We start from the raw sequence: 20,893 nt of genomic DNA, 5'->3' as shown, positions 1-20,893 counted from the left end.
CTAGTACTAGCTTTCAATCATCTATTGTATCATTTACCTCTTCTCCCCCTCCTTCTCCCTCTTCTTCTCCCTCTCCATCTCTCTCTTCCACTCCTTCTCCCTCTTCCTCTGCTTCTCGCCCTCCTTCCCCCTCTTCTTCTCCCTCCCTTTCTTCCTCTTCCCCTCCCTCTGCTTCTCGCCCTCCCTCTCCTTCTCCCTCTTCTTCTCTCTCTTCTTCTCCCTCTCCTTCTCCCTCTCCTTCTCCCTCTTCTTCTCCCTCTTCTTCTCCCTCTTCTTCTCCCTCTCCTTCTCCCTCTTCTTCTCCCTCCCTCTCTCCCTCTCCCTCTGCTTCTCGTCCTCTATCTCCCTCTCCCTCTCCTTCTCCTCTGCTACTAAACATCACTCTCAGTTTATCCTTCCCTCTGATACAAATAGTTCCAACAGCCAACACTGCAAACGAGATTCGTGATCAAATGGCTGATCTTTTTAGCATTGTAGTTGATTCGATATCAGTCGTGAGATTGCTCTATATCGATCCTGATACCGGAATGAAGACAATAGTCAAAGAAGTCACGTACTCACGGACTAGACGTCAAAACGGAGAGGAGACTGTAAACGGAGTTGAGCTTGTTGTAACAACCAATGACTCAGCAACTATTGGCAATACAGTGAACAGTTTTAATCAACAAGTAAAGTTTATATTATCTCACATTGTATTTGCATTGCTTGTGTCTTGGGTAGTACTAATTGCATTATCTTACATACTTTTAAGTCATTGTTTTGTCTCTGTATGTGGTACATGTAATATCACAGTGTCATAATACTCATTGTTCATTTTTCTATAGATTCAAAATGGCAGCAATGTCACTCTAACTTTGAATGGTCGCAATGTTTCCCTGGATTCCTTTGAGAGTGGTATGATCATTATAGTATAGCTATTATCATAATAATAATTTAGCTTGCATTTATAGCAATTTTATGATACATTGAAGCACACTTACATGTATATCTTAATAGTAGCATAAATGACCTTTTAAAAAGGGAATGGTGACCACATTACCACTAGTTTGTACTACTATACTGATTTATATACACATAGAGGTCACTTGGTGTGGTTTTACCTGTTACCGGTTTATCAGGTGGTAATTCCCTGATAACCTACTGGTGGCATTAAATTTTATACAGTCTAGCATTAGATAATGGAGACACCTGTAATAATAGTGGTAGATATACACCCATTTAGTGGAATTAAATTTAAAATTAAAATAAAAGGACATTTTATAATCTCAAAAATTGCTAATATGTGCAAATAAAAAATACTTCTTTTTGTCATTAATTTTGTATTGTGTTTTGAATAAATTTAGACTTGTTAGATTTATTATAATTGTTTTAGTTAATTTATTTGGGTATTCTTAATTACAAGTTTTATAATTTTATTTTCTAGTTATAACGTCGCCCACTCCTTCTCCAACAGTCACGCCTACTTCATCGACCACACCTCCTGTTAATACGCCTGGTTCTACTACTACACCAACCGATGATGGTGGACTGACCTCTGGTGCCATTACTGGTATTATATTGGCCTGTTTGCTGGGTTTCCTTATAGTGCTTGTTATTGCTGTGGCTGTTAGCTATTTTGTATACACAAGAGCTGGAAAAATTAAAAGTTATTCATTCAATAATGGACATGTAAGTTAATAATTATTGTAATAATTATTATTTAATAATTTTGAATGGCATATACTGCTAGAATAAAGAGCTGCTATAATTAAAATTTGGAGTGATTTGGGATAGTTATTTATAAACCATGGGCTCTAAAAGATGCTCACAACTTAAATAATTTTGGTTGAAATCAGCTCAAACTTGCTATATGGCATAAGGACATCAATATGTATCAGAAAATGTAATAAAAATTGGGGGTGATTTTGGAGCCATTTTTTGAAAAAAACCATGGGCTATGCCTTGGGTATTTTTCAGATTTTGGCTCATTTTTAAAAATGGCTGTAACTCGAAAAATTGAAATCGGAATCGGCTCAAACTTTCTACGTAGCATAAGGACATCAATATGTATTAGAAAATGTAATAAAAATTGAGGGTGATTTCAGAGCCATTTTTTGGAAAAAACCATAGCCTTGGGGTTTTTTTCAGATTTTGGCTCATTTTTTTAAATGGCCGTAACTCGAAAAATTGAAGTCTGAATTGGCTCAAACTTTCTATGTAGCATAAGGACATCAATATGTATCAAAAAATATAATAAAAATTGGGGGGATTTCAGAGCCATTTTTTGATAAATACCATGGGCTATAGCCTTGGGTATTTTCCAGATTTGGGCAAATTTTTTAAAATGGCCGTAACTCGAAAAATTGAAGTCGGAATCAGCTCAAACTTGCTATATAGCATAAGGACATCAATATGTATCAGAAAATATAATAAAAATTTGGGGTGATTTCGGAGCCATTTTTTGGAAAAAACCATGGACTATAGGGTATTTTTTAGATTTTTGGCATTTTCTTAAAATTGCCGTAACTTGAAAAATTGAAGTCGGAATGAGCTCAAACTTTCTACACAGCATAAGGACGTCAATATGTATCAGAAAATGCAATAAAAATTTGGGGTGATTTCGGAGCCATTTTTTGGAAAAAACCATGGGCTATAGCCTTGGGTATTTTTCGGAATTTTGGCATTTTCTTAAAATGGCCGCAACTTGAAAAATTGAAGTTGGAATGAGCTCAAACTTTCTACACAGCATAAGAATGTCAATATGTATCAGAAAATGTAATAAAAATTTGGGATGATTTCGGATCCATTTTTTGGAGAAAACCATTATAGCTTTGGGTATTTTTCAGATTTTGGTTCATTTTTTAAAATGGCCGTAACTTGAAAAATTGAAGTCGGAATCAGCTCAAACTTTCTACGTAGCATAAGGACATCAATATGTATCAGAAAATGTAATAAAAATTAGGGGTAATTTTGGAGCCATTTTTTGGAAAAAACCATGGGCCATATAGCCTTGGGTAATTTTCAGGATGGGGTCATTTTTTTAAATGGCCGTAAATCGAAAAAATGAAGTCGGAATTGGCTCAACTTTCTACATAGCATAAGAACATCAATATTTATCAGAAAATAAATAAAAATTTGGAGTGATTTTAGAGCCATTTTTTGAAAAAAATAAAATAAAAATGTGTTATAGCACTTTTTCAAAAATTTGCTATTTTAATTTATTATTTTTTAAAATCCTATAGTTTGAACTGAAGAAGAATTCCCCACGGTAAGACAAGAAATTGTTTTATAAATTATTTTACAACTAAATAATTTTTTTAGGAAAGATGATGAAATGCCTCCAGAATGAAATAACAGACATCATCGAACACTAAGTAATTATATTATTAATTGATCATGTGACATTATTTCTATTATACTTTTTGTATATACATCTAATGCTCTTGATTAGAACTCAATTCTCAGTTTATCTTATGTACAAAATTTAATGTTTAAACACTATGATATTATACACATTGTACAATGTATCTACATTTAAAAGAATGGATGGATAATAATTATTAGAAATTAGAATTATAGTTATTATACACCAACTGTACTATTATTGTGTAAGTATAGTTATTGAGTTTATTGCAGAACATTGCATTTTGCAAGTTGAATTTGTAGTCATAAGTGTCTTATATCTTTAAAGATATGCATTCATGATACATGTAATAGTTCATTTAAACCATTCATGAATAATTCTGTTTGATGTTAATGATTATGAATGAGGTTTCCAAATGCTATGAAGAAGACCCCTACATGGAAGCCATTCAAATAAATACGTCAAGTGTACATTTGCTCGGGCCTAATTCAGAGCTTTTAGTAACCATGCCTCCATGAATATGTTCGAAACAAAATAAGCACCTTCTATGAGGTGTGTTTATCCATTATTTAATAATAATAATAATATATGTATACACGGTACATGTACTTGGTAGAGCTGTTTCTATCAAATCTGCTAAATTTTAGCATCTCCAAGAGATAGCAGTGCAGCTCTTGTCATGCTTGAATAACCTCATTATAGTTTTTGTGAGTGTGCCTGGCATGACCTTGCTGACTAATGCCAAGTGTAAAGAATGTCATTAGTTGTCACTTCCTTTGATTGCATAATCCGGAGTCATCATGGTCACACTTACACATGTTAACAGCATAGCTTCTATTACTCAACGAGTGATTGACTGGTTGTTTATCACGCTTTATTTAAAGGCACAAACAGTCAAACACCCCTCAAGCTTTCAAATAGTTTCAAAGAAGAATTTTAAGTCACTATCTAAAGCAAGATACAACTGAGTAACAGTCTGACAAGATGTCTGAGAAACCACTTGTGAAAAGCTCTTCTTCTCCAGTCAATTCTCTGGCCATGAAGGTCCTAGAGATTGTGGGCCTCTCCATCACTACTGCCATCCTTATCTCCACTTTCATCATTAATGGGTTTGCTGCTGCTTCTGATCCTGAAAAGTTTGGATTCAAGAACCAAACTGGCGATGTAGCAGACACATATTTCACTCAGATCAACCCCAATGGATGGACCTTCTCCATTTGGGGTGTAATCTACGCATGGCAGGCGCTCTGGATCCTCTATGGATGGAGTTTTGTCTTCAGGCCCTCATTCAAGAAGACCATCAACCCTCTTGTGTATTTCTGCTATGCAGGAGCTAACTGCTGCAACATCATATGGATATATCTCTGGGGTAATCTCTACCCACAAGCCGCCTTCCCTTTTATCGTCCTCATAGCCGTATCTCTTTGGGCTGCAATCGCAATTGAAGTTGGATACCTTCGCTACCTCAAACCACACGATGGCACGAGACCTCTTAAATTTGACTACTATATAACACAGTTCCTTGTCGTTAATGGTCTCGTCATTTATGGCACGTGGACTGCAATCGCATCTCTCATCAACTTCGATGTAGTCATTAGTTATTTTGGTAAAGCCACTGATATCACAGCCGCTACTGTTGCTCTCTCAATCCTCACATTTGAACTGCTACTGTATTTCGTACTAGAGAACACAGTCCTTGATAGATTTGTTCGCTTCATCTTCATGGTCTATCCTGTTGTTATCTGGGCCTTGTCTGGTGTCTTGTCAAGACAAGCTGAATATAAAAACGGAGATGGAAAGCGTAACTTTATATTCACAGCTGTGCTGCTCGGTATTGCTCTATTGTTGTTCATTGTTAGGATTATCTTGTGGATTGTTTTTGCTTTTGTGAGGCCACTCAAGAAAGTACTGGACGTCAAGAAAGTTTGAAACATTTAGCTATTATTATTATATTGTTATTATTATTATTATTATTATGTGTCGTACCAATCTTTAAGTGTCAAATTTTGGTTTTAAAATTTTAAAAATTATTAATTAACATTGTGAAAGTGTAGCACCTGAGGCATCAGAGTAAACAAACTTAAAAGAAATTGATTTTGAATTTTAAACATTAAAAAAAACACTGACAATGATTGTGTGTTCTATTGTATTACTGCAGTGGTGGACCTTTTTTAATTGCATTCAAAGAAGAAGCTGAGTGTATAGATGTAATTCATAACATGTTATTGTTAAGCTTAAATCATCATGATTCAGTGCTGACCTTTTATGATTGCATGCAGCCAGTTACATAAGAATAAATAATGTTGCTGCGTGCTGCACAAATCTCTATTGACTAACATTAAATCACAGTCATCACACAGACCACAAAAGGCCAACAAGAAGTCAAAGAAGAACTAAAAATGGACACCACGCCATTGGTCAGAGAGGGTTCTGCTGTTGCTAGACCAGTCAATTCCGTCAAAGCTCGGCTTTTCGAGATATCTGGCCTAGCAGCTTCAACCATAAGTCTGTTGCTTGCCCTTGTTGTCAACGGGCTTTCTGTAACAAACGACTGCACTAAATTCGGCTTCAAGAACACTACATCTAATGTCTCAAATATCTTCTACACTCAAGTCACTCCTGCTGGATGGACTTTTGCTATTTGGAGCGTCATTTACGTGTGGCAGCTCGTCTGGCTAGTCTATGGGTGGACATTTGCCTTCAGAACATCAGCCCAGAAGACCATCAGCCCACTGGTTTATGTATTCTACACAATAACCAACATTTCCAACATCGTATGGATATACCTATGGGGTAACCTGCTACCACAAGTAGCCTTCCCATTCATAGCTGCCATGTTTGTTGCACTCTGGACATCAGTTGGTATAGAGACCGTGTACTTATACAACCTCAAACCTGCTGCTGGTGCAAAGTCAATGAAAGCCGATTACTTCCTTGCTCAACTTCTCGTGGTCAATGGGTTAGTGGTATACGCCACTTGGCTATCCGTTGCTTGGCTGATAAACCTCGATATCGTATTGAGCTATTTCAGTACCCAGACTGCAACTAGTGCTGGTACCATTTCTCTCTCAGTCCTTGCATTTGAAGTACTCATATATTTCCTACTTGAGAACACAGTCCTTGATCGCTACATTCGTTACGTCTACATGGTCTACCCTGTCGTCCTCTGGGCTCTGTCTGGTGTTGCTGCTGCCCACGCCGATGATGCAAATGGAAAAAGAAATTACATATTTACACTGGCTCTTCTTGGAATATCTAGTGTTCTCTTCCTCAGTAGGATTGTGCTCCTTTTTGTGTTTGCTTTCTTTAGGCCACTCACAAAATCCTTTGCAGTAAAGGCCATTTAAGAGAAGACTGACTAACTGTTGCTTCCAGTAAAGTATTGAATAACTTGTCATGTTGTTTATAATTTTTTGCTATAGCTAGTTTGTTATTTTTGCTGGTAATGTACATAGTAATTTATAACTATCATAAGCTGTTTTTTTTAATTTGAAATAACTTTTTGATTAACTTGTCATAATTAAAAAAATCATTGTACACAAAATCAAATGTTAAATCATCATGTAAAGTCACTTTTGAAAGGAATCAGATGTAAAACAATCAATGATATAATAATAATAATAATGATAATGAGTAGAATGTGATTATATATAATAATTGGTTATGATAAGTAATTAAGAATACCATGACACTATTTTTCAAATTGGTAGTCTAACCTAACAAAGAGGCCTCGGGTGGCCGAAGGGACTTTGAAGCCATCAAGACCTTTAATGGCCTTCATAGCATTAGGTCTCAGCATGTCCTACAAAAATCACAAAATTAATGTCCATGCATACTGTACTACTGTTTAAAAGGAAGCTCAACCCACCTGCCCATCATAACTATGTTTCTACTCTTCTACAATCTACACAGTACAGTCAAACCTCTCTAAAACGAACCCCCAATTAGCGGACACCTCTCTACATACAGTTGCTCTTGTCCCGGCCATAAGGCCATTGGGTAGTGTATAAAAGAACCTCTGTATAGCGGAACCTCTCTATTCTGTATAACGGACGAGATTTACTGTCCCCACACATCTACACATATATAAATAAACTTCCAATAGACCAACACGGCCCACGCAATGGACTTTCTAATTAACGCGCATCAAGAAAATGGCGGATTTTCTGGTCTGATTAGCATGGGATAACCTCCACACCTCTGTATAAAGGACAGTGATGGCTGTCCCATAGGTGTCCGTCTTAGAGAGGTTTGACTGTATACTACTTAATAATAGATATGTTAGATCTAGAAATAAAAATTGGGAGACCAATCTAACTAAAAATGGGAGAACTTAAGGACACCTATGCTAAAATATGAAAGCTGATAAATGGACACTTATGCCCACCATCCACTATTCAACTTTGTTGAAAGTAACTTTGTGGTTACTTTGATCTTAGGGCAACTCTGTTGCCTCAAACAGAACTGAGTTCTATTTTAGGCAACAGAGCTGACAGCACATCAAAGTGACCACAAAGTTGCTTTCAAAAAAGTTGAATAGTGGATGGTGGGCATTAGACCAAATATGGGAGAGCAAGTCTCCTAAACTCTTTCTAAATCTAACACTGATAGACAATATATTGTATAGATTCTCTCTTTACCACATAGTGTATTTTTTCTCCACGTTTACCCTTATGTGGTAGTCTCCTTACATCATACACTTTACCAAAAGGACTAAAACCATCAATGATGTCTTGAATGGAATAGGAAGAAGGAATGTTCTTAACAAACAACTAGAGAAACAAAAAATAATAAAAGAACACAAGTATTATAACAGAAGAATATTTCTAGAATTGTTTTCACCACTTTGCATGCATATAGACACGCATACATGTACATGTAACAAGCATATACAGGATCTTTTTGCTAGAAACTCAACCTTTTTGAATGACACCGTTTTGTTTGCAGTGTAGAAACATACTTCACATAAGAAGCATAAACAGGTACATGCATGTAAAGACTCTTAATTATGACTTCTCCAATACAAGATGAAGAAGTGTAAGTCTGAAATACAAATATATATATGTACATATATACACAGGTAGTCAGGTACACAGCCAAGAATTTTTATGCCTGGTCCAGGACTGTTGCCCAACATGACTGGATCAGGCCTGATATCAGTACTGGTGCAGGACTAACAGCCATCATTGCTGAATCATAAAAAGTCGGTCTGGCCTGATCCAGTGTTGATGCTTATCATGCCTGTATCGTGGCTGAACCCATGATTGTATCAGGACTGATTGCTCAAAATCCATGTCCATGCCTGATATCAGGATTGATTCAGACTGAATCAGTTCTGATCCACGTGCCAACTCTTGGCTGTGTAGATGCTGCAACGGTACAATCAACCTCAGTAACAAACAGCTAGGAAATGAAATTTAAGGTAAACACCAAAACTTACGCTGACAATGTCTTGAGTGTCTGGAATATGAGCTGTGTCTCTACCAGCCACACTGGCCCCTCCTCTCCTAGGACCTCCCCTCCCTCTCCCTCGTCCTCCTTTTGATTGAGGTTCAGCTGATGATGACTCAAAGGTTGTGCGACGGTCAGTTGAAGCTGTAGAGTCTGTGGTTGATCCGGACAAGGTTCTTTGACGCGTTGGTAGAGACTTTGGGGCAGCATCAATGTTCCAAACAGTGCGAGGTGGTGGCGAACCTGATATATAGATTATAGACAATTGTTGTTATTTAAATTATTTATAATTTTTTCTGATACATATACATGGTTTCATTTTGCGTATAAAGTTTGAGCCAATTCCAATTGAATTTGGATTTAAGTTGCTCCAAATGCCATGTACATGTACTGTATTGTAGTGCTTGTCAGCTCATGAAGCTCATGCTGTTTAGCTCACTTAGCTTGCTTTGTGGTGTATATGTACATTTAACCAAGCTATCATTCTTTATTTCCACACTATAGTGATTTTGATTTTCTAATGAGCATGACAATTTAACATAAAACACAAAAGGACAAACACTTTTCTGATACCTAGCAAACCTTGCTTTCCATTTTTCTCTTCCACATCTCTCCTAGCCAGGACAACCTTTTTATCATCTCTCCCCAGATACTTTGCAATGCCTGACGTATTAACGACAGCTCGGTTCTTTAAAGGTTTCTTAGTATCGGCAGCAGTGCTGAGAGGGGTGGGGCTACCATTTGGCGCTAAGGGGGCGGAGCTTCTGGTTGCCGTGGCAACAGAGGATTTTATTGGCTCTCTCATATTAGAAGCTCTTCCTCTGAAATGAAAGAAAATTATAAAGTGAACATTAAAAAATTTTTTTTAATTCTTTATTTCTAAAATCTTAACGATTACATTTACATGCAGCTTGCAAACTATACCACATTACAATAAAGACACAGAATTTTGTTAGCTTAAACTTTGTAACATCAAGGAGAAAAATTTGCAAAAATTAACTGGCATAAAAAGAATTACTACAAAATTTTTACACTATATACCTTTTCTCAAAGCTGTCTTTCCTCTTAGGCAGGGGGCTCTTCTTATTTAAAGTTAAAGTTCGAGACTCAGTCTCTGAGTTCCAAGGATCATCAATATCAGTACCAGCACAAACCCTCTCTCCGCCCACTTTAGGAGCAGCTGCATTGGATTTAAGGAACACGTCAGAATCAGAGTGGGTGTATAAATCTCTGTCAGTTCTTTCAGCCCAAGTAAGACCCTGGGGGGGGGGAGAGAGAGGCAGTAAAATATATGAATTTTGTATTAATTTAAAGATGAGTTATCTTGTAAGCAGAAGTCCCGAGCAACTCAACATCTTAACATAAGAATTACAGCAAATTGTATTCATGTCATCACGTGTGAAACCATTGAGTTACATACATTTACATGTACAGTACATGAGTCACAACACCAATACATGCATTCTAAACCCACATGTACATAACATAGTACCACTTTATTCCCATACATGGTATTCAATCAGTTGTCAGGATTTAGTTGCATGATTTTAAAAGAATTATGCAGGAAATTTTTCTTGCTATATGGCAGGCCATGATGTTACTACTGTTTTCACAAATGATTAAGTAAAAATATAATTTCCATTACAGTAATTATGTTAACATTAACATTAGTGATACTGATAGTCACAGAAGATTAATTCTAAGTAAACTGTAATTGTCCATTAGAGTAGGTACTGGTACATTTAATGCATGGTTTAAATTCCAGTCCCTGTCAAGCTCACATACAGTTTAGTAAAATGTTAAAGATGTTCATCTTTATGTTGTTGTTGCTGTGTTTAATAGTTACCATTGATGAAGGAGAAGGATCTTATTGTATGGCTGATTGTACTGGATATAAACATGAACCATCACTGTATATAAGGACATGCTGTATCATTAGTAACTTAGGACAGACTATGCGTATGAGAGAAGGAAGAGTGAAGACTGTCATGGTATGTCCTGATGTAAGGCCACAGGTCTGTCCACCAGTAAGTGATTGTAAGAGCTTGTTAGAGGATGGTAATACTACTAGTGGTGTTTATACTGTCAATCCTGATGGAGGGACTCCATTTGAAGTTAGTTAAAAGTAATTTATAATTATACACTATTGGATCACAGGTATACTGTGATATGGAGACTGATGGTGGTGGATGGACTGTATTTCAGAGGAGACAAGATGGATCTGTTGATTTCTATAGATACTGGACTGACTATGAGAATGGATTTGGTAACCTTACTGGTGAGTTTTGGTTAGGATTGAGCAAGATTCGTCATCTTACTAAAGAAGGATCAAACACACTAAGAGTGGACCTGGGAGACTTTGATGGGAACACAGCTTATGCTAACTACTCTAGATTCAGTGTTAGTGATGGTAGTACTGAATATAAGCTAATAGTAGGAGGATACTCTGGTACTGCTGGGGATAGTCTGGCCTATCATAATGGATACAGATTCAGTACAAGAGATAATGATAATGATTTCAGGTCACCTGATAACTGTGCTCAGTCCAGCACTGGTGCCTGGTGGTATAGATACTGCTATCTTTCAAATCTTAATGGTCATTATTTTAATACTTCAACTAATAATGATCAAGGAATTGTTTGGTACTATTGGAAAGGTGCAAACATTAGTCTCAAGTTCTCAGAGATGAAAACTCGTCGTAACAATTAAATACTGTCCCCCACACACATAAGTGTGTTTACATTGTGCTGATATATTATTATGCCATTTCAATAAGCTGCCATACCTTGTAGTGATTATAATAAATATTATTTGCTGATGACTTTTATCAAATAAAATATTTTGAAGCTGATTTTAAACTATTGTGAAACTACAACACTGATAACAGCAATACAGTAACTTCAATACATTATGTAACATTGCAGGCTAATAATTACTAGTAATATCCTTTATAATAAAAAGAACAACTTAAAAACTAGCAACATTCTAAAAGTGTAGTACATACAATGTACATGTACTACACAGAATTAATTTAAAATAAAATGCTTTCAGTTCAGTCTAATTGGATTATAGTTAACTAACTATATATAACTAACATCATAAAATGAAATACACAATAATTACTACTGTATAGCTAGAAAATTTGGAGTGTTAAAACTTGGCAAATTGACTTTAAGAGGTTTGGAGGTTAAAACTTTGGCAAAATTTACAGTCTGTAGTGATTATTAATAAGTATTGACTATTAATAAACTTTAAATAATAAATTTATTAATTAATGAATCACTGTAATCTAGGCATATGTGGGTGGGTAACAGGAAACTATTATAAATGTCATTGAGCATGTACATAAAATGGTTTAGAACTAAAATGCTAGAATTTAGTCTACAACAATATTAGACTAACAAATATAAGTTCCAACTGATAAAAAAAACAAAAAAAATTATTTTTTGAAACTGCTAAATTTTCAAGGGTACATGTATGTATGAGGATTGTCCATTACAGATGTACCCACAGTCCCTTGTCAAAGTACCCTATCAGTGTATTACATTATGTTGGGATCCTGTCAGGAGAGGTATACAGCATCCTTTCAATACCCATACCCTCTTCTCAATGAGTCCACATATGTTAATAGGTATGTTCTAGCCTACTAGCAAGAGTATAAAATATTATGTACTCTTGCTAGTAGGAGTCTAGGACTGTCATAGGATATACATACCCATACCTTCTTGTCAATGTAACCTTTAGGGTACTACCATAATGTTACCAGTAACTAACAACATTAAAATAACTGATACTGATAGTCACAGAAGGTTAAGTAGGTAAACTGTTATTTTCCCTCAGACTAACTGCTCATTCAATACATGGCTTGAATTCCAGTCCTTGTCAAGGTTAGTACAGTCTAGTAAAATGTCAAAGACGTTCATCTTTATGTTGTTGCTGCTGTGTTTAATAGTTACCATTGATGAAGGAGAAGGATCTTATTGTATGGCTGATTGTACTGGATATAAACACGAACCATCACTGTATCTAAGGATATGCTGTAACAGCAGTAACTTAGGACAGACTATTCGTATGAGAGAAGGAAGAGTGAAGACTATCATCGTATGTCCTGATGTAAGGCCACAAGCCTGTCCACCAGGTGAATAAAAGACACTGCAATAATTATTTCAATACTAAATTTAGTTCTTACAGACTGTAAGGATTGGTATAACAATGGTAGCACTACTAGTGGCCTGTACAATATTAATCCTGATAGAGGGACTCCTTTTACAGTTAGTTACTAATAATATACTTGATAATTATACACTATTGGATCACAGGTATACTGTGATATGGAGACTTATGGTGGTGGATGGACTGTATTTCAGAGGAGACAAGATGGATCTGTTGATTTCTATAGGAACTGGACTGACTATGAGAATGGATTTGGTGACCTTACTGGTGAGTTTTGGTTAGGATTGAGCAAGATTCGTCGTCTTACTAAAGAAGGATCAAACACACTAAGAGTGGACCTGGGAGACTTTGAGGGGAACACAGCTTATGCTAACTACTCTACATTCAGTGTTAGTGATGGTAGTACTGAATATATACTAACAGTAGGAGGATACTCTGGTACTGCTGGGGATAGTCTGACCTATCATAATGGATACAGATTCACTACAAGAGATAATGATAATGATCACAGGTCATTTTCTAACTGTGCTCAGCAGTACACTGGTGCCTGGTGGTATTATACCTGCTATTATTCAAGTCTTAATGGTCATTATTTCAATAATTCAACTATTACTAGCCAAGGAATTATTTGGTGGTATTGGAAAAATGCACGCATTAGTCTCAAGTTCTCAGAGATGAAAACTCGTCATAACAATTAAATACTGTCCCCCACACACATAAGTGTGTTTACATTGTGCTGATATATTATTATGTCATTTCAATAAGCTGCCATACCTTGTAGTGATTATTAATAATTATTTTTGCTATTTTCTTTTATTAAATAAAAAATTTTTATTATTTCAAACTATTGTGAAACTACAACACTGATAATAGCAATACAGTAACTTCAATACATTATGTAACATTGCAGGCTAATAATTACTAGTAATATCCTTTAGAATGAATGGAAAAGCTTCAAAGCAAGCAAGATAATAAAAGTGCAGTACATCCAATGTACATGTACTACACAGAATTAATAATAAAACACTTTTACAGTGTATTTCAGACTAATTGGATTACAGTTAACTAACTATAACTAACGTCATAAAATAAAATACACAATAATTACTACCCTATAGCTAGAAAATTTCGAGTGTTAAAATTTGGCGAAATGACTTTAAAAGAGGTTTGGAGGTTAAAATTTTGGCAAAATTTTAACTCTGTGCATGCTTCTATGAAACCCTATCAAATTGGAGATTAAAGATTTGGCAAATGGACCTCAATTCGCCAAAATTTTACTCCACCAAATTTTCTAGCTATAAAGTAGTACAATGTACATGTACATGTGTACCTCCACATTCTCCTCTTCTGGTGTCATCTCAAACGAATAGCTCCTGCTCTTACTGGTAGACACAGAACTCAATAGATCAACCTCTTTCCCTTCCTTATCTATCAGTATCTTCACATACACAACAGAGTCTAATACAGACTCCTACAACAAAAATAAAAAGTGACATGATGGTTATATACACAGCCAAATAGTATCACGTTGATCAGGCTTGATTCAGACTGAAACCAGGCCTGATATCCGACATGGATTACGGATTTTGGGCAATCAGTCCTGACACAATCATGGAGTCAGCCACGGTACAGGCATGATAAGCATCTATACTGGATCAGGCCAGACCGACTTTCATGATTCAGCAGTGAATGCCAACAGGGCTGTACCAGTACTGATATCAGGCTTGAGTCATTAATTTTGGGCAACATTTTGAATCAGGCCTGAATATAATTGGCTGCGTAGGACTTACCACAACAGCAGTGGCAGAAGAAGAATCTTGAATAATATTATCAAAACGGTGACATTCCTAAATAGGAACACAAGATCACATTATAGTCATGTGACGTATTGATCAATACTTGTCTAGTAAATGTAGTCTTTTCTTTGTCAGATAAACAGCACCGAAATGCCTAAATAAAAATATGATTTTTAGTGGTGTCATGTGATAGTCATGTGACTGTGAGGAGGTGTGGTACCTGGAAAGGTAGTGCCTTGAAAGTGGATTTAAGAGCCATGACATTAGTGACAGGAACGGACTCACAGTTACCGTAATCCATAAACCTCAAGGATAGTGTGTTCTAGAGAAAGAGGGGGAGAGGGAGGGAGAGAGGGGGGGAGAGGGAGAGACAGAGGGAGGGAGAGAGAGGGAGAGTAGTGAGAAAAACAAATAAAAAGGAAAGAGAAGGAAAGAGACAGTATAAAGATGAGAAAATACATCTACATACATTGTATGTACATGTACCTCTTCGCCAATAGCTTCAACTTTGCTTCTGTACCATAAACCGTCTTCTGAAAACACAGCCAAACACAAATCCCCTAGATGACATTAAAAATAAAATGACAGCAAGCTACATGTAGGCCAGTTTTGGAAAATTGACAATAATACATGCATGTTCCAGGATGGCTTGTTGACCAAATTTTGGAGTAACTTAAAAATTCATAAAAAAATCCAATTTTGATCAGAATCTGTTCAAACTTTTACACAACATAAGAACATGTATATGTATCAGAAAATGTTATAAAAATTGAGAATTCTCTACTTGACATTTTTGGCAAAATTTGGCTGATACCCCTGTACTATAGTACAGGGACTTTGACCCAATTTTGGAGTAACTTTAAAAATTCATAAAAAATCCAAATTCAATCGGAATCAGCTCAAACTTTCTACACAATATAAAATATGTATATGCATTTGATTAAATTATAAAAATGAAGAATTCTCTTCTTTACAATTTTGGCAAAATTTTGAGCAACTTAAAAAACTATAAAAAAATCCAATTTTGTAATAAAAATATTTTCCTAGAAGTATAATTATAAGATATACTAACCTGGATTAAAGAATACTGGAGTATACTGACCCTTACTCTCAGCATGCTCCCTAAGAAAATAAAAAATAAACAAAATTAAACACTTTCCATTCCGTTGTACTGTAATTTATCAAAGAGCTTTGCATAAATGTCAGTCTCCACGTCATCCAAAGAAATCTGACACCAGAAATAACCGGAGCTATCCAAACCAGAATTAATAATAACCGAAAGCTTAGCACCTAAAATAATAGAAAAAAAACAACAAAATTAAAAATATAATTGAAAAAAAGAATGTACAGTTACTACTGTATAGCAGCTATTTTGCAGCATTTTATTCTTTTGCTGCAGATTATTATATTATTATTATTATTTGTTGAGCTATACATGTACATGTAACCCCAAATTTTAAAAGCCAAATTTCTGATCCAGCTGTCATTGGTTATCTATTGAATGCGCATTCAAACCACATATGGAGGTGGTTTGGCTTAATGAGCATTGAAGTCAATGTGCATCAGGTGTGGAATGACTGGAACCGGTTCTAAACCAGTTCAATGCGCATTAGAAGCGCTAGTGTAGAAAGGCCTTTAAAATCCTTTTAATCTACCATCTTGTACCATAGTAATAATTGATTTTCGTGGAAGTAACTTTCGTGAATCTTTCAAAAATCGCGAAATTTATAAAAAAGGTGCCCTATGGTAAAATTATAAAGATAGAACAAAATTTACTAGATGGCTATTATAATTTTTTAAAATACAAAACAGAAATCATATGATAGTCACATGACCAGTAGTGACATACCTTCAACAATCAGAGGATGATAGACAGTAGAATCAGGATTACAAGTAACTCCGCCCACCTCTTCTGCCGCTAATTGAGAACTGAGATCAAGAGTGAGTTTGGGAAGTGATTTAGTTGGAGGTGTGGTCTTTAGGGGCGAGGCCTGAGAAACGGAATCAGTATCATCAGCAGTCGTATCGGAATCAGTCGGAAGAGACAACTTATTATTAGAGCGATGAGTGAACGATCGTTTGATCTTTTGTCTCTTTTTCTCGTCCCCAAAATCAGACTCATGATCGGCATCTGAAATCAAAGTGTGTGAATCCGATTCGACGTCTTTCTTAGAGGTGGAGTCAAGAGGGGAGGAGCTTACAGAGGAGTGATCATGAACAAGGGGAGTTGAGATTAAATGATTAGCTATTAATGAAGGGGCTTCCTCATTAAAGTGAGATCCTTCATTAGCAACTGGTACAGTTTGAACATTAGTAGCTATTGGAATAGGAATACACTCAGTAGTAGTAGGACTATCATTCATTAAACCAGTATTAGAAGAACCTGTATTATCTTCAACAAGACTATTAGCAGCTGTGGTTTGTTCAGTAGTATTTTGTCCAGCTGCATAATGTACTGTAATAGTTTCTTTATCTTTAGCAGCAGCTTCCGGTCCAGTACTAGTTGCAGGTGGAGTATGTTCTTCTTTATTATCTTTAAGATTAGTAACAGCTGCTACTGATGGTAATAGGTCTGGGTTCATTTCTGTTATAGTATCATCATTAGTATCAGTACCTTCGTTAACAATGGTGGTATCAGTGTTAGAGTCAACGCTTGATTTGCGATCAGTTGAATCAGCATTATCAGTAATATTGACTCCAGTATCAACCGATTTCAAATCAACGTTATCATTATCGTCAATATCAATTTCAGTTTTGGCTGGCACAGATTCATCAATTAAATTAGTGGGAGGAGCATCAGTCAATGCAACCCCATTAGTGACTTCAGAAGCATTAATGTCAGTGTTAAGATCAGTGTTGAGATCAGTGTTAATATCAGGTTTAACACCATCAATTCCCTTTTCGTCAACACTTGAAAATGAGCTGTTACTAGTAACCAGTTCCATTGGGACCACGCCCATATCATCTTTACTATCGGCAGATAATTGGCCAGTAGCTTCATTATCACTAGCCCCACTCACTTCTAACAACCCAGTCGCCACATCAGTAGTTTCTATGACAATATCGTCTTCAATACTCTCAGTGGGTGGAGCTTCAACAACTAAACCAACTTCTGCAGTATTTGTCTTGTCTGATTCAGAGCCTTGTTGATCAGTTCCTCGTTGATCAGTTCCTTGTGGATCAGTTCCCTGTTGATCAGTTCCTTGTTGACCAGTTCCCTGTTGATCGGTTCCTTTTGATTTGGTATCAGCTCCACTCTCTGCTTGACCTGTTTCATAAGTATCTAGTAACGCAAGGACATCAAAAGGGGGCGGAGTTGAGGCATGGGCGGAGTCAGACTCAATGGGCGGAGCTTTATCGATATATCGAATATCTTTACACATCATTGGATAAGGCTAAAAGGGAGAGAAAGAGAGAGAAATTATAATAATTTAAAAGTAACAATTACATGTATACCTCTTTCTTTCTAGCAGCGACGTCTTTAACGACCTCAAGGACTCTCTCTCCAATATCAACATCATCAATGAAGAGTTGGATCGTAAATAAGGCAATGTGCGCTTCAGGAACAACACTCTGGTGAGAAATTATTAATACATAAATAAATAAATAATAATATTTTACTTTCTCCAGTATTATTGCTGTCATGCTGTTTGCGGCTGCAAGATCAGAATATTTCCATTTAGCCTACAGCAAATAATAAAGAGCATTAATTACTGTATACATGTACATCTTGTTTCTAACCTCTCTACATGTCTTCAATTGAACTGTGATATCATCAGAGAACTTACACCTACGACACTGAGAAGAGAGAGAGAGGGGGGAGAGAGAAGGAGGGAGAGAGAGAGGGGGGGGGAGTGAGAGAGAGGGAGAGATCTAGTATGTACCTGAAAAGGATACTCCTTCATTCTTGATGGTAAAGCCATTAGACAGTCATGATACAACTCCTCGGTGTTACCATAGTCAAGATATCTCACCAACATCTAAAAACATGAACACCATTAGTCTTATGCATGTTCATAATCCAAAAACATGCACATCACATGCACCTGTCACGTGTTAAGTTACTTTTTGTTCATGGTCCTTTGACATGACTTTCTCTATATATGCTCTATGCCACTGGCTGTCACGAGGATAAAATGCAGCACAAATATCACCTTGAGAGAACTGAGTATCTGTTGATCTTACTCTCCTTGAATTAGCCATGTTACTATTGGGGGAAAAGATGATTCTAAAATTGGTACAAACACTAATCTTAACACTGATACTAATACTGATTTTAAGACCAACAATAACACACACATATATATGGTACTATTGGGGAAAAATGATTCAAAACTGATAGAAACACTAATCTTAACACTGACTTTAACACTGATACTGATTAACATATATATTATGATTAGCTCACGTGAGTGTCTGAGATATTAAGGAAAGGTGTCCCAGCACAGCTGGAGTTGATGGTTCTTGTAACCAAAAGTGTCCGTTTGAATCAACATTAAGAGCAGGAGCAACTACCAGCACTGAATCACCTACAGAGAGAGAGAGAGAGGAGGAAGGGGAGAGAGAGGGAGAGAGAGAGAGAGAAAAAAGAGGGAGAGAGGAGGGAAGGAGAGAAAGAGAGAGGTAAGAGGAACAAAAAGAGAATAGAAAGAATAAATGTAGATATGTCTACCTTCATTCCATTCTGGACGATAAGGAACACAATAACTCAATATAAAGCTCTTCAGATTATTAGTATCAGGCAAAAAGCTTAACTGGCTCAGCAAAGACTCTAATTTCAATAATGAAGACTCATTTGAAGCATTAAAAACACCTTCCATATTATTAACCTAAAAAGAGAACAATTAAATAAAACATAATTTATCAATATGGCTAACTTCAGGAATTACAGTGAGGACTTGCTCTTTAAACTCTTCAACTGGCAATTCAATCAGCTGCTTTAGATCTTCTTTCATCTAGTAGGTCTGGTTATGGGTGTGGCAAAAAATGTCTTACCTGTCCCGACAGTACAATACGAGATTCACATTTTTCTTTTTCGGCAGAAGCAAGTTCAAGGCCTTCTTTATGCTTTGACTCAAAATAATTAATCAATTCCTAGTAGAGAAGTAGTAATGTTTGTCCCTCATCTCTTTACTACAGTACCTTCTCCTTGTTGTCAAGTAAAGTCCTAAGGTCACTGAAAAGGTATTTACATTCCGCTGTCAAGTTTTCTGATCTAATGAATTAATAATAAATAAATTAATTAATAGATAAGTAAATTAATTAATTAATAGATAAATAAATAAATTAATTGATAAATAAATAAATTAATTGATAAATAAATAAAATTAATTAATAATAAATAAATAAATAGCCCATGGTTACGTACATGTGTGTGTGAGAATGGGATGAGTGTACTAAGTGAATGTAAAAGTGTAAATATGTTAAAATATGATTATACCTTGTTACAACGTCTGCCTTAAGTTCTTCAGCCTTTGCAATTGATGCTTTATCCGTCTCATAAGACCTAAACACAGGAAAAGAAAAGAGACAGAGATGTATACATGTACATTCCACAAAGGTAAAATAATAAATAATGTATATACTTCTCTACTAGATCCAGCGTTGCCTTCATGTTACGTTTGAGCTACACGATAACACAAAAGATACATAAACTAACTGACAATCAAAACTAACCTCATCAACATGAACAAGATGTGTCAAGGGATGGCTACATTTTCTGTTACCAACATGAATCATGTCAGAGCAGGACTTACAGTAATAAAAAGGCTCTCCTAGTAAAGAAGAAGGAGGGGAGTCGTTACTATCCGCCATTTATGTGTGTGGTTGGTTGGTTGCCCGGAAGGCTTCACGTGTGAAAGCGTGTACGTAGCGAACTCACCGTCCATCAGGCATCCACGGCATTCTACCGAGGCAACTGCCGCCTTACACTGTTCACAGGGTGTCTCCTCTTCTATTGTGGAGAGGTTTGTTGTATCCATTGAGGAGTACATGTCTAAAGGAAGAGGAGGAGAAGGAGAGAGAGGGACAGGAGTTGCAGCCGAAACCTCCATTCGAGGGATGAGGACACGTGTGTGAACTGTAAACATCACGTGATGCACTTAATTAAGTAGTTAATTAATTGGTTATT

The 20,893-nt window shown here is 36.2% G+C and overlaps 4 protein-coding genes across 5 annotated transcripts; 3 read left to right on the top strand and 1 right to left on the bottom strand.

The window, feature by feature from the left end:
- The first annotated feature begins 291 nt into the window (after positions 1-291).
- LOC109585349 (uncharacterized) lies at positions 292-3,634 on the top strand. Its single transcript, XM_020001394.1, has 5 exons — positions 292-668; positions 825-894; positions 1,424-1,668; positions 3,222-3,247; positions 3,301-3,634. The coding sequence occupies exons 1-5, from the start codon at positions 453-455 to the stop codon at positions 3,326-3,328; spliced, it is 585 nt and encodes a 194-aa protein (XP_019856953.1). The 5' UTR covers positions 292-452; the 3' UTR covers positions 3,329-3,634.
- A 553-nt stretch (positions 3,635-4,187) lies between these two features.
- LOC100641394 (uncharacterized) lies at positions 4,188-5,373 on the top strand. The gene has a single exon (XM_003389384.3). It carries the CDS (start codon positions 4,328-4,330, stop codon positions 5,270-5,272), a length of 945 nt encoding a protein of 314 aa, XP_003389432.1. The 5' UTR covers positions 4,188-4,327; the 3' UTR covers positions 5,273-5,373.
- Positions 5,374-5,467: 94 nt separating this feature from the next.
- On the top strand, positions 5,468-6,865 carry LOC105314171 (uncharacterized). The gene has a single exon (XM_011408167.2). It carries the CDS (start codon positions 5,743-5,745, stop codon positions 6,688-6,690), a length of 948 nt encoding a protein of 315 aa, XP_011406469.1. The 5' UTR covers positions 5,468-5,742; the 3' UTR covers positions 6,691-6,865.
- On the bottom strand, positions 6,858-20,830 carry LOC100631754 (uncharacterized). 2 transcript variants are annotated; one of them, XM_020001377.1, is made up of 27 exons: positions 20,645-20,830; positions 20,440-20,537; positions 20,349-20,389; positions 20,204-20,269; positions 19,906-19,978; positions 19,759-19,857; positions 19,641-19,718; positions 19,436-19,592; positions 19,172-19,292; positions 18,829-18,970; positions 18,648-18,743; positions 18,505-18,561; positions 18,385-18,447; positions 18,220-18,336; positions 16,613-18,158; positions 15,936-16,053; positions 15,836-15,885; positions 15,250-15,323; positions 14,984-15,085; positions 14,867-14,917; positions 14,758-14,814; positions 14,298-14,438; positions 9,836-10,053; positions 9,368-9,615; positions 8,784-9,037; positions 7,984-8,115; positions 6,858-7,145 (listed from the first exon to the last, which is right to left on the bottom strand). In XM_020001377.1, exons 1-27 carry the CDS (start codon positions 20,814-20,816, stop codon positions 7,035-7,037), a joined length of 4,482 nt encoding a protein of 1,493 aa, XP_019856936.1. In that variant the 5' UTR covers positions 20,817-20,830; the 3' UTR covers positions 6,858-7,034. The 2 variants fall into 2 exon arrangements, with proteins under 2 accessions (XP_019856936.1, XP_019856937.1); XM_020001378.1 differs by having other exon boundaries at positions 9,377-9,615.
- Between the last annotated feature and the right edge of the window lie 63 nt (positions 20,831-20,893).

The sequence above is a fragment of the Amphimedon queenslandica genome, unplaced genomic scaffold, assembly GCF_000090795.2.
Source record: "Amphimedon queenslandica unplaced genomic scaffold, v1.1 AMPQUscaffold_13079, whole genome shotgun sequence".
In the NCBI taxonomy this organism is placed as follows: domain Eukaryota; kingdom Metazoa; phylum Porifera; class Demospongiae; order Haplosclerida; family Niphatidae; genus Amphimedon; species Amphimedon queenslandica.
Note: the sequence above shows the minus strand (reverse complement) of the source record. Positions and strands in the feature narration are given on the sequence as shown.